This window comes from Sturnira hondurensis, unplaced genomic scaffold (genome assembly GCF_014824575.4).
Source record: "Sturnira hondurensis isolate 20B ecotype Veracruz unplaced genomic scaffold, ASM1482457v3 Scaffold0009776, whole genome shotgun sequence".
NCBI classification, from domain to species: Eukaryota; Metazoa; Chordata; class Mammalia; order Chiroptera; family Phyllostomidae; genus Sturnira; species Sturnira hondurensis.
Genome location: NW_028082407.1, coordinates 347,606 through 361,463, shown reverse-complemented (window position 1 = coordinate 361,463; position 13,858 = coordinate 347,606). Strand labels below are relative to the sequence as shown.

General features: G+C 53.9%; 1 protein-coding gene across 3 annotated transcripts in view; it reads left to right on the top strand.

The window, feature by feature from the left end:
• The window catches only part of RNF130 (ring finger protein 130), a 99,462-nt gene that overhangs the window by 50,938 nt on the left and 34,666 nt on the right, over positions 1-13,858 (top strand). For all 3 annotated transcript variants that reach the window (XM_037058026.1, XM_037058027.1, XM_037058025.1), the window contains exons 4-5: positions 5,994-6,065; positions 7,674-7,756. In XM_037058026.1, coding sequence (XP_036913921.1) covers positions 5,994-6,065; positions 7,674-7,756 — 155 coding nt within the window. The remainder of the gene's footprint in view (positions 1-5,993; positions 6,066-7,673; positions 7,757-13,858) is intronic.

The following is a 13,858-nucleotide window of genomic DNA, read 5'->3' as shown; positions in this document are numbered from 1 at the left end:
AAGAGTGAGGCACCACCAGAGTGTCAGTGGAGCGACGCAAGAATTTTTCTGATGGGAGAGGCTTAGGGGGAAGGGCTCTTCGGAAGGAGATCCTGAAGAGCAACGAGCGAAAGCCAGGTTGCATGAAAAGTTTGGGGAGGTCGGGGTCACAGTCAGAGGTTTACCCTGGAAAAGCCCAGGTGCTTGTGGAGACAGAGACGCAAGGCCGTGGTGACGACAGTGAATGGAGGTGGGGACAGACTGTTAGGCAGGTGGCCCCTGGGAAGAACTACCCTCACAGCGCCTGGCCCACCGCCGTTTAAAAGGAGAAACCCACTGTATGGGGACACAGACCTCACTCTGTTTCTGTGGGAAGGTTCTGGTGACTTGAAAGAGGGACCCAAGAGGAGTTTCGTGGAAGTGACCTGCTTTCAATGTGTTATGAACCCTCTGGCTTCGAACACATTACTCCTGTTAGATTACGCAGTGCAAGCTGTTTCGAATCATCTACTGACGTGAAACATTTGACACTGTGGATCCCAATGTTGAGCGGTGTCCCCATCGCTATTATTGGTGTCTCTGCCCAGTGAGGTAAGACAGCCTGCCTGATGGTCAGCATCCCTTTGTGTTTTGTAACATGGGGAGTCTTTAAGCATTTACAGTGGAAAAAGGACTGGACCAGAAAGTCAGGAGACCTCAGTTTCTGGTCCCAGCCCTTAAAACAAAAACTTTAATTGACTTTTTTTTTTTCATTTAGAGAGAGAGAAACTTTAATTCATTCCACTCACTTGTGCATTCACTGGTTGATTCCTGCATGTACCCTGACTGGGGATTGAACCCACAACCTTAGCATATCAGAATGATGCTCTAACCAGCTGAGCTATCTGTGGCTAGGGCCCCGAGTCTAGCCCTTTCACGAACTTGAGACAGGTCACCTCCACTCTCTCTGGGTGTGGATTTCCTCCTTTGTAAACCAATGCATCTCTGTGGTTTTGTCCTGTTCTGACACCCATGTCTGGTGAGGTGGGAACCCGAGTAGTTTTCCTACCAGATGAGTGGAGCACAGTCAGAAGTGCTGAAAATGAGTGGAATGTGGACACGGGGCTGGTTGTTCATACGCAGTGAGTCTCAGACTTACGCAAAAGAATCAGGTAGGGGCTTCCTCCGGCCCCCATCACCTCCTTTTCCTCTTCCTACCTCTTCTCTTGTTCCTCCCCCCTCCTTTTTCTGAGGGGCACACTCTTTGAAACTGCAGATTCCCAAGATACCTCCCCCTGCAGTCTGACTCTGGAAGTCTGGCTAGGACCTGCTTACCACCTTGCAGTCTGGGCAGGTGACATAACCTGTGTCTCAACTCCTCTTCTACAAAGCGGGCGTAATGTAGCTCCTTTCTCCCGAAATGATGTGAGGACCCCACGAGGCAGTGCATATGCGGGGCCTAGAGCAGTCACTAGCACGTAGTATGCACTGGATACCTCTCAGTCACTGTGCATGTCATCTTCGCTCCATGTCACCGAGCACCCGCAGAGATGTAAGACATTTGCCCATGGACCACACCTTGAAAAGCAGTGCTTAGTGGTGTGATGGGCAGGTGAAGGTCAGGAACCTCGCTGAAAAATGTTCATAGACTGTGCCTTATCTCAGATGTTTGAGAGTCAGCAGGACACTGACGGTGTCACAGCCAAGCAGTGTGGGGGGCAGGGGGACCTCGGCCTTTAGGCAGATTCGAGTGGGAGGCCGGAATCGTAGTGGAGACGCGCCTGTCCGAGTGGTGGGAAGTGTGGAGGGGCTGGAGCTCAAGGGGTGATCCGGAAGGTGGCGACACAGAGCCCAAGTCCAAAGATAAATATTTGAGTGAAGATAATTGACGTTAGTAGCAAACACAGAGAAACAGCGCTTTCCATTTTGCCACAGATTTGAAAAATTTGGAAGTGGAAGGGTGATACGTCCCGGTATTGGTGGGTGGTCTCTAGTGCGCGGGCCCTCGCTGCATCAGTGTGGGCTTGCCGAAGGCCAGCCACCTGCTCCCCCAGCACCTGCTCTCCTCTGTCTCACACTCTCCTCTTTCTAGCTAGGGCCTGCGTGATGCCACCTAGCTAGAGAGCTGGGACAGCTGTCTGTGAGTCCCCTCTGCCCTTGTGACCCCACATCAGTCCGTCAGTCACCCACCAACTAGGTTCAGTCAGTTTTGCCTCTGAATCTTCCGTGATTTTTGTCCACTCCTCTCCCCACTATGCTTGCCTAACTCGGGCCCTTCTATCTCTCGGAAGTGCCAGCCCCTACCTGGTCTTACTGCCTCCAGTCTTTCCTGCATGACATTCTTCTCAGGAGGCCAGATGGGAATTCTCCAAAATTCAGACCTCATTTTGGATCTCTTGTGTTTAAAACTCTGTGATGGAATTCTGATCTGAGTAAGAGGGTGGCAGTAGATATTTGCTTCTTAATCTTCCCAAATGTCTTTCTTTAAAAAATGAACTTGCAGCATGACAGAAAGAAGACCCACAGGCAGGGCCTTCGGTTGGGCCAGACTGCCGGCAGCCGGAAGGCCAGCGCCGTGGCTCCAAGGAAGGAAGCTAGAGGGTAGAGGGGTCGGCCGCTGGCCCCAGGAATCAGCACCCAGAAGAGAGCAGGCGCCGGAGCAGACAGATTCGAGGATAGCGGTGAAACAGAGATGGCACCGCAGACTCTTAATTTCTGCACGAGTGATAAAGGGGCCCAGGAAAGCCGCTAAAGGGGCGTGGGGTGCAGAAGGCGGCGGGCCGCTCAGCCCTGGGGGCCCTCAGGGACGGGCGAGCACACCTGTGCATGTCCACGCTCAGCCCAAAAGCCAGCATCTTACCTAAGGGACAGATATGTAGACGTTCCAGCTGCGTCAGGACGAAGCAGAGAGCCCTGCCCGCTGCCCTGCCGAAGTCGGCGGCCCGAGCAGTCAGAGAAAGCGGGAGGATGCGCAGGACTCAGGGAAGTGTCTCTGTTCTCAGATGACCAGAAAGTCTGTCAGAAAATCTCAAAAGAATCCCCTGAATAACTACTACACACAGGGAAAAGATTTAGTGAAAGAGCAGGATATAAAATTCACATGCGGAAATAATCAGATTTCGTGGGAGGAAAAGACGCCACTTACACACAACTGGGTGGATGGATGGATCCGTCCCGGTGGCAGCTTAAGAAAAGCTGCCGCACCCGTGTGAGGAGACCGCAGGGCACTCTGGGAAGACGCGGGAGCGCACGTAAATGGAGAAGAAACGCCTCATTCCGGTCGAATGCGAACACCCAGTAAAATGAAGATGTCGGTTTTCCTTCAGTTTATTTATAATTTGATCCCAATGAAATTACCTTCACCTATTTTGGGGGGTCGGGCAAGGTAATTATACAATTCTTGTGGAAGAATAAGTCATTAAGAATAGCTAGAAACAACCTGAAGAAGAAGCAATGATGGGTGGCTCACGTTTTACAGTGCGTGTTTGAAAGAGCGTTCAAAGTTAGCCCGTGAATAAACAGAGCGACAGAACAAAGTGCAAAACCCCAAACAAGCACCACTGCGTGTGGAAAAGCAGCGTGTGATCAGCCCCATCATCTCAAACCAGCGGGGAGGACAGACCCTTTGATAAGGGGCCGAGGAGGACAGCGCTTCACCCCTCACGTGTCACACCAAGGGGATTGCAGATGGATCGGAGGCCTAATTAGAAACAGTAAAAGTGAAAATATTAGAACAAAACAAGCGCTACAGTTGCCTTTATAATGGGAAATTTGGAAAGCTTTGAATTGTAGCTCAGAATTCAGTAAAATGAGAAAAGTGACTGTTTTTAAAAGAAAGTCAAAAGGTAATTGAATGACCAACCTGAAAACAGATATTGCCACACATTACAAAGGGCTAGTGTCCCTGAATAAAAACAATTCACTTAAAAAACACAAATGGTACCTAAAAAGTCCTGGACAGACTTCCCCAGAGGAGGCATTCAGGGGGCAGTCGGCACACGAGGCAGATTAAAGCTGCAGGGAGACCCACAGCACTGAAGCCTGGAGCTGGAGAGAACGCAGGGAACCTGTGGTCATGCACTGCTGGTGGGGGCGAAGAATGTCCCCTCGCTCGGGAAACACTCGGGCAGAGTCTTAGAAACCAGACACGTCGACCGCACTCACAGGTGTCCACCCCGAGGAAAGGAAGCATTTGACCTTACAAAGACTCGTACAAGTAGTGGACGCTGTGCTCAGCCGTATCCACTGGAACCGGAATCTGGAGACAGTGCTGAGTCCCATCGACAGTGGGAGGTAAATTCCGGGATGTGTGTGCAGCAGGGCGCCGCACAGCGTGCGGACACGTGGACTGTTGATGCGTTCGACAACGTGGATTCATCTCCAGATGGCTGCGCTCAGTGAAAGACACGATCCACGAAGTAGTACCTTTCATTTAAGTAAATAAATGTAAATATTCCATTTATGTTAAACTGGTAGCACTAGAAACAACAGTAGCAGAAAGTTGTAGGGGGTGGGGTGGGAGTGGGGGGAAGGCAGTGGGGAGAGGCTTTGAGGCCTGGGGGGCCAGTGGGCGCGCTGCCCGGTCACACGGACGGTTCCCAGGTCCTGCCGACGCGTGATGCTGCACAGCACACACGGTGGTTCACTGCACGCCCGTTCTGCCTCCGCGAGGCTGGTGTTTACGAACAGATGTGAGTAAATGGTCTGGAGGCCTCCCGTGTCGGCACACGTATGTGTGTGCACAATATGTGTGTGTGTGTGATTGAGTGGGCTCCTAGAGACCAAAAGAGGCTCGAGGAGAGTCTGAGTGTTGGGTCAGATTGATTCTTAATTTTGTGAGATAAGTCAGTGGCACCGAGTGAAAGCCCACGTGTGTAGACATAGCGAAGACTGTGGGCGCAGTTATACAAGCTTGTGATGTGCTTTGAAATTTTCTCAAATGATACAGAGGGAGAGTAGATGAAAAATACAGATAAAATACGGATAATTGAAACTGGGTGATGTATACAAAGAGGCTCAATAAATTATCTTTGTATATCTTTAATTCCCTCTAAAATTGTTATGTTTTTATGACTTTTTTTATCCTCAGGATAGAATCTAAGGTGTTTGTCCTTTTAGCCCCCACAGTTTAGAGCCTGGTTCTGTGTCCAGTGTCCACCTGTCCCGTGTGCCTGTCTGCACCTGCTGTCCCCATGTAACTATTAATGGGCCCTCTGGCACTCACAGTGTTTCAGTTGTAACAATAAAATGATGCTCACCCTACTCATCCAGCTCATACAAAACTGAAATTGCCTTCACATACCCACACTTCACGCCTGTGTGCCTTCGCTGCACTGTCTTGGTCTGGAGTCCCCCTCGCGACCCCCACGTTTTCCCTACCGGACGCCTTCCTGCTCCGTTGTCCAAGCCTTGCCGCATGCATCACCCCACAGAGCGCCCCCACCTCGCCCCCTGTGCTGCCAAGCCTGCTGGGCGAGCTCAGGTCTGCTGTCCTTTCATCTTGGGTTCTTGGCGTCCAGCAGTGCCTGAAAAACGCAGCCCTAGAGATTCTTGGACTCCGCCCCTCAGTGCCTCCGCCCTGAAGGTGTGCGTCCCTTGCTGAAACCACGGGGCGTGGCAGTGGCAGAGGCCAAAGCAGCACTCGTGGCTGTGTCTGTGCCCCGAGCGGGGATGCAGTGAGCTGTTTCAGGGCGTGTCCAAGGTGGCCCTTTACTGAGACAGTGGGTGTCTGCCGAGCAGAGTGGGGGGGCTCCGACATTTCCGGAACTAGGTTCTGACAACGCTGCAGTATTTCCAATGCTTATTAATACAAAACGCAGTGGCGACTGTGCTGCCCGGTCTTTGACTGTGTCCCCTTTCTCACGACGCACCCAGCGCACCGGCCACGTGGGAAGACTGCAGCTGCTCTCTCACGTGCTGTGACCTGGGACGCCATGCAGGGTACTGGGACCTCTATCCGCGTAATGACTTTAAAATAAAAAACACTATTCAGACATCTTGTACTTAATGTCTGTTTTTCCTTACACTATTCATAGCGTCGTCTTGGAGATGCAGCCAAGAAAGCCATCAGCAAGCTGACGACCAGAACGGTGAAGAAGGGCGACAAGGTACAGTGACGAGGTGCCTGTGGCACTGCTGAAGGAAGATGGCAGTTACACGCTTGAGCTGGTGGGAGAGAATATTCATTCCCTGGCTGTTTGCGTCTCATTTCTTAGAGTATAATTTTCTCCAGGTACATTCTATTGTTTTGCTCTAAAATGGCTTCTCCTTGAAATCGTGTGCCTGGCGTGTCTGCCATTTGGAGGCCTGGGCCAGGGCTCAGCCGGTGATGGACTTCCCAGGGCCTGGCTGTGATTAGCTTCGCTGGGTGACGTGGAGTCACGCCAGCCGTGGCACTCCCAGAATTTCCTTCTCCCGAAACCAAGCATGCTCTGGGGAAGAACATGGAGTGGCCTGGAATGGGTGTCATCCTGTCTGCTTTCTGAAACTTGGCCACGTCTCCTTCGTGTCTCTTTTCTTCGCCCGTTACATGGAGTGCCAGTTAGCAGGGGCTTTTTCTGTGATCCCCTGAGCAGCTGACAAGGAGGGAACGGCGTGTCAGAGCCAGGCCAGAGAGGCGGTGACAGTGGCTGTGGCTGAGACTGCTCCCTCAGTGACCATGAGGACAGTACAGCAGCTCAAAGTGAGACCGTCGTGGTTACCCAAAGGGAAAAAATCCCTGCTCTGGAAGCGTGACACCAAAACCGTCCTCTGGCCTCCCCGGGCTCCACTGCTTCCTGAGAGACCTTGGGCCAGTTCAGATGGCCTCTCGCCTCAGCTTTACCATGTGATGGCTCAGCTTGTTTTATCCCCACAGCCTTAGCCCCGCCATACCCTTTCCCCCACAACGTGTCAGCACTGTGCACTGCGCTCTGGGAAGAAAGCAGGGCACACAGCGGCAGGAGACAGGCGAAGGGGCCGCCCCACCACAGGCCCCCGGCAGCCCTGTTGCCTTCACCCTGCTTTGTCCCCAGGCTGGTACAAAACGGCGCTTCCTTATTGAAACCCACACCTCCTCTTCATGCAGCTCCCCTGGCCCTGCCAGGAGGTGGCAAGACAGATGGTGTCACCTGGCCTGGCCTGGATTCCTGGAGATGCTCCTTTTGGCAGTGACGTGGGGGCACCCCTCCCCACACCCGAGACAGAAGGGCGTGGTTACTCTGGATGACTGGATACCTGGTTGAACCTTCCTGACTCTTGATAAGGTCCAGCATCTAGTTGCGCCCAGTTCTGCACCCCAGATCTGTGACCGTTTTGGGGGTGGGTCTCCAGAGAGCCCTCTTCTGGGGGCTCCTGGAAAGCACCAGGTGAGGAGGTGTGCAACGACACCTATAGGCCAGGGAGAGACACAGCAGGAGTGGGGACCAGATGTGAACCCTGTCCAGGGTCACAGGTGGTTTGAATCTTGAAAAAAAATTAGAATTCTGACTTCTGTTTCACAAACAGAATTAGTATTAATTGTTACAACATACTTCCAAGACAAAATTGATTGGTTTAGATATAATTTGGGTCGAAACAGTTAAGCAAGTGGACACATTCAATTTTTTCATAACCTTTCGCTTTGTGAGAACTTGTCTCCAGTCGTGGCCACAGGAAGGTTTTACTGGGGTTGCTTCTCCTGGGCTGATGCACTTTGGGCCATGGTACATGACTCCATTTCTGTGTCCTCGTTTCAGGAGACAGACCCGGACTTCGACCACTGCGCCGTCTGCATAGAGAGCTACAAGCAGAACGACGTGGTCCGGATCCTACCCTGCAAGTACGTTCTTCTACTTCCTTTGCTTAAAAGAGCGCACGGCCAGAGCGGTCTGTGTGCCTCCCCCTTGGGGCAGGCCTGGGCCGGCCTGCCTGCGTGCTGCCCCTGAGGGGCTACGGCGAGTGGTGGGCCGCACAGGCCTTCCTGTGGTCCTGGAGTTACGAGAAACACAGAGCACAACCTCCAGCCACCTTCGTAGTCTAGAGAGCATTAAGGTCGCAGCTTGAACTCTGACTTCGGCGAGTTTGGAAACTAGCCCCCGTTCCTCCCCTCCTCAAATCAGAACTGGTCCCCAGGCCCCAAGCACATCAGCAGCACGCACGTGGGCAGGGCACCCAAACTTGGGCCCTAGGTGGTCCTTTTCTGAACCTGGGTTAGGCGGAGCGGGAGGGTGGCTGGGTGCTGTGTGGAAAGCACCTGTCGAGAAGCCCAGAATCAAAGGTGTTTTCTTTCTACCTCCCTGAGCTCACAACACGTCCCCACAGCTGCGACCGTCTCATCGTGCAGAATGCACATGGGGGAAACAAGCAGCAGTGCTGTCTCCATGAGCCTCCTGCACAGGCGGCAAACACAAGGCCCCCAGCCGAATCCCACCCTCCACCTGGTTTGGTCCGCCCCGGCACCTCGCTTCCCCCTGGTGGCAGTGCCGAGGTCTTGCATGACTGTTAAGGAGCAGTTACACATACACAGTCCTGAAACCACATTCAGCCCTTTGAAGGCAACCAAGGCTGATGTGGCTCCCAGTGAAAACGACTTTGACACCCCGGCCTCCTCACAATAAACAGTATGATTTTATTACACAGTGATCTGTTTTGAGCCTAGGAAAATCTGCTTTTTAGAAAAACCATGGAACCTAAGAATAACTCATTTACACATAAAAGTAAATCTGTGAGACTAAATGTGAGCCATCCCATGGAAAGTTCGATGAGGCAGTTACTGGTTTTCTGCCGTGTGGCCCCTCACGGGCTGAAGAAGGAGGCAAAGGGAGATGCCCCTGCAGGTCAGGAAGAAGTCGGTGCACACATCAGAAAGTGTGGCCAACTCTCACCTGTCTTTTAAAAATCTGTTTTTACCTGCACAGACTGTTATGATGCCAGAACGACCAGGGAGAAGCCTTGTATTTCCAGATACTGTCTTCCTGTTTCGGTCCAGGGCCCAGAGCTGCCGGGGCCTAGGGCAGGCCGCGGGAACCGCTCGTGGTCGTCGCTGACCTGAGCGTCTTCCTCAGGGGCCTCCGCCGGAACTGTGCTATGTCAGGGGCTTGCTGCCCGTTCTCTCCACCCCCTGAGTGTCGGCTCTTCCAGAGTTCTGTTCGCGGTTCTCTTTTTCCCTCACGCAGTCCCGTGCTTTCAACCCTGCCTGTGCTCCAGACGCCATTCGGAGCCTTCAGAAGCACAGCCCTAGGGACGCTGGGGGGGTGTGTGCAGTTGCCCTCCCTGAGGGTCCAGAGCCCCGGTGGTCTCAGTGGCTCCTGTTACCACCGGCCACCACGGAGGCATCTCAACCTATGTCTGTAGTCCACTGCTGAGTATGAGTAGAATTTTTGCAAACCTAACGGCATTTCTGTACACCCGAAGTTCTGGCTCCGCTCACTCCTGCCCTGCCTGTGTGTCCACGTTCCACTTTCAGTTTGGAGCAGGTGGATGTTTTCTGCATTTACGTCTTGGGCCTCCATGAGTTGTAGCTCTCTCTAAACTACATCGCACCCCATGCTCAGCAAAACGTGTCACCTTGTTGAAATGGCGACAGCAGCGTGGCCCTGGGTGGAGTGGAAGTTAACTCTGCATGGGACAGCATCCATGGGACCCAAGCTGGTAACTTTTGACCAGAACAGGGTCTCAACCTTGGCACTGTTGACATTTGGGACCAGATCATTCTTTATGGGCTGGGGCGGGGGGCGGCGGGGGCCGTTTTGTTCGCTGCAGGGTACTCAGCAGGGTCCCTGGCTCCAGCCGCACCCACAGGTGTCTGCAGTGGAGAGCTGCCAGCCCCCGTGAGCACAGCCCCCCTCACGTGGGTCTCTGCTCCAGGTCTTCTGCCAGCCTTGCTGCCAGGGGGCTCCTCTCAAGTCCCTTCCCTTTAACTCTTGCCTTGTGCTGTGGCTTCCTTGTCCCCTTGGCCTGGACACTCTGCCCTTGCTCTTGGGTCTGCAGGTCTCTGACACCGAGGACACACGTGACTCTGCTGCCTCTGCCCTTTGCTCGAGCTGGCCCGCAGCTCCGGCTCCGCTGGCCCTGGGCGCCGCAGAGCCCCCTTTACCCCCACCGGCTCTCCCGGCCCTCACAGGTCCTCACAGCAGCGTGTCAGGGTGTGCTTGTTCTCCTTAAACTCCTTCCTCACTCATCCCTTTCTCCCCGTCCACCTACCTTTCCTCTGCCTCACAGAGAAAACAGTGGCTACCAGTCCGCTGAAACTGCTTCCTGAGCCCCTGCCTGCCCCTGCTGGGCCTCTGTGGGCAGCCCTCCATCCCTGGGCCTGCTGTGCTCCGCAGCCACGCCCTCCAGTTCTGCTCCTTCTGTTGCTCTGCAGGGCCCAGGCCTTCCCTTGCCAGTTTTCTGACTGAGACCCGGCTCCAGGCACCGCGCTGCAGCCTCCCTGCACAGCCAGCCTGGGGAAGGGGGCTGCGTTCACTGTTCCTCTTCTGAGCTCAGGCAGAAGAAAGGCCCAGGGGCTTTTGTGTCGGTCTGTCTGTCTGTCTGTGTGTCCTGGTTTTAACAAGCCTGCCTGGGACCTGAACTGACCTTGCTGGCCTCTGATATGTGACCTTTGCTTTCTGTCACCTGTCAGGTTGGTGTGCGGTAGACGGGTGGGAGCTGGAGGTATGTGGGGCCCCACCTGTGTCTTTCGGTTCCTCCCCTGGGTGTCAGCCCCCATGTCTTTGAAACAGAAAAGTTGTGACCTTATTTAGACCTCGTTTATTAAAAGGTCAATGAGCCACGTTTTTTAGTGGGTGAAGACACTCTTCATAAGTGGAGTGTCGCACCGAGGACAAACGCACATCTAAGATGCCACTTTGGGAGCTAACATGGGTCAGTCAGCGGGCTGTGGCACACCTGTCACTGCACTGCCCCCACCTCGGGGGGAGGCCTGCCTCAGCCAGCATCTGCTGCCAGTCCTAGTCCCAGGAAAGAGCGCTTGTCTGTGACCTTGAGTGATCTTGGGTCCTTTTATATTTGCCAGGTCCTTGCACAGCACTGAGGCTGCAAGGCTGGGACCACCACTCACTTCCACCATAGACCCCGCCCTTCCCCCAGCACTGCGTCCCAGCGAGACTGGTTTCATTCCCTCCGTGTGCCATGTGTTACACACTCTGTATCCCAAAATGTGTCTCGCAGGAATAAAGGACTTTGTTGAAGCTCTGACCTGCTTGTCCTTTTCCTGTTTCATTGTCTTGGACAGGGCCCCGCTTTTCATCCCAGCCCATTGTTCAGCCTAAATGGAAGGGCCCTTGCCTGCTTTCATGTGCACTTGTATCGCTTTATTATTTGTATCGAGTCTTTTGTAACAGGGGGAAGGGGCTTCTCTGCAAGATCTAACTGGCCCAGGTGCTGCCCTCGGTGGGGGGCACCTGAAGACAGTGATAGGTCACTCTGGTGCCTGGCACACACGCCTGCACCATTTATTGAACACGTGAGGCACTACGGCTACTCCACCAGGATGTGTGTGTAACAGCGCCGTTCACGGGCGGCCTTGGCGCTGTTCGGGGACCGGATGTGTGTAGGTTTCACGGGCTGCTGCCGCCACCCCTCGGCCCGGCTCTCAGCAGGAACAGCTGGGAGGCAGAAAGGGCGCCTGTCCAGGCTTTGCCTGGGGGAGGCGGAGGCTTCGAGCAGCTCACTGAGCTCGGTGGGCAGCCAGAAGCGAGAGGGTGGAGGGAGTGGCTGACAGAAAAGAAGGAACAAGAGCAGGGCAGCCAGTCCCCAGCCACCCAAAGAGGGATGCCCCACGGGGACCAGACTGCCGACCTGGGGCGAAGGGGGCGGGGAGGGGTGGCTGGCTCGCTGGGCTAGGGATTGGAGCTAGGAAAGCTGTGGGTGGACAGACAGTCAAAAGGAAATGGTTGAGCTTTTTAGGAAAATACTTCTTTGGAATTGCAAGTCGGCTAAGGAAGGGAGGCTCTCTGGGTGTGTCCTTCCCTGGGCGCCCACAGCAGGGGGCTGCGCACCTCCTGCTAAATCAGCAGACCTGCAGGACGGGCCCCAGTGCAGGAAACACCTATCACTGGGGTTCGAAGGAAGGGATGAGCAAGGAGTGCTCACCTCGGGCAGCTTTAGAAACTAAACGTGCGGGTGTGCTGTTCTGTTCTTCCTGGATAAGTAGAAACGGGCTGGACAGGCGGACACGGCAGGGGAAGCACAGAGGCCCGGGAGAGGGGGTGGGCTGGCCCTAGGCCACTGCTTGGCACCAGCATCTGGGGTCTCCACACACACACCTGCCTCAAGCCAGCTGCCCAGCCACCCCTGTACTCAGTGGCCTTTCTAGGTCACATGACCCTGTCTCTTCTGTCACCTGTCGGCATAAAACTGGCCTTGAGAGCTTTCTTGGACTTCCAGCCCCACCAACCCTGGGCCTCGTGGGCCTCGGTCCAAAACACCTGTGCCAGACACCAGGCAGGTGCACCCTGGTGGGAGAGGGCCTGGCATGTCTGTCAGACCTAAAGGGGCCTGCATCCCCGAGAGAGTTGAAAGCCTAGTTCTGCTCTTTGTTAGTGGCAGCCAGCTGGGCACCTTTGGCAGCCACAGGGGTAGCCGAGCTCTGGGCACCACTCAGTGGCGCCTTGCAGTATGGAGCCTCGGTCAAGGACACGAGCGACACGAGCGGACCTGTGGTGCGTCCTGGACGCGTGTTCAGTTAGGTCTCAGCTGCCACTCGGGACTTCTGCCTCTTCCTTCAGTGACAACCTTCAGATATAAACGAAAGCCTTCAGGGGTGGTTGACTCCCCCTGCGGTGCATCCCCTGGTTCCATGCAGGTTGCAGACGGGGTGGATGAATTCAGTCTTCAAGATCTTTGTTCTGACCCCAGAGACGTGGATTTGGGGGCCCCAAGTGGGTGATAGGGGGGCGGGTGTGCATTGTCTGGGCTGAAGTGGTCAGCACAAACGTTTCTTCCAAATCCCAGTGGAACAGTTTCTATACCTCTTATTTTTTTAAATCAAAACTGCTTTTTTAAACAGCTGTATATAACTTTGTAAACTACATATGAATTAAAGTTTTAAAGACATACCATGGTTCGATATGGTGTCTTTCTCAAAATTTCTTCCGATTCCAAGACACGACTCTAGTTGTTGCCAAGGCCCCTGGCGCGGGCCTGCCCCTTCCCATGAGGCCAGGACCCCAGCCCCTTGGCTGCCCCCGCAGCCCCTCAGCTGCAGAGGGACCAGAGCCGACCACGCACACTGCATCCTCCCAGAGGGCGCGCTCCGGCTCCAGGGTGGTGGCCCTCTGTGGCCAACTCGCTCTCTCTCTCACCTGAGTGAGAGCGTCACCTCTCTCTCCCTCTAACATTTCAGCCAAAAACGGCCGACATGCAGTTCATCCTTAACAATAGACCCAACTGCCCTGTCACTGACACAGACACTTAGCACAGGTTGCTCACAGGTTTTTTGTTTTGTTTCTTTTTTTACCCTCACCCAAGGACGTCTTTTCACTGCTGTTAGAAGGAGGGGAAGGGGGAGAGAGGGAGGAACTTGAATGCGAGACATCATATGGGCCCGGACCAGGGATTGAACCTGCAACCTTCTGGTTACAGGACAACTCTCCAGCCCACCAAGCCACACCAGCCAGGGTGCTTATAGGTCTTTTGAAGTAATGTTTTAAGTGACATTTAGAGTTCCATGAAACCAATAACATACAGAGAGCTCTTCATTTTACTCTTGCTTAATATATTTTTGAAATTCCACTTTCCTTCTTTAGCCATTATAGAAACCACAACTGATTTCTAAGGTGTAATTCATTGTCTTCATTCTTAATAAATTTCCTAAGTTTTCTCATGTGGTTTTTGGAATTTGGTGGCATAAAAAGCCCCAACAGCCGAATGCCACCTCTCACTTCTCACTGCGCATTCTCATGGGCACAGAGGCCCGGGTTCAGCAGGCGCTTTCTGT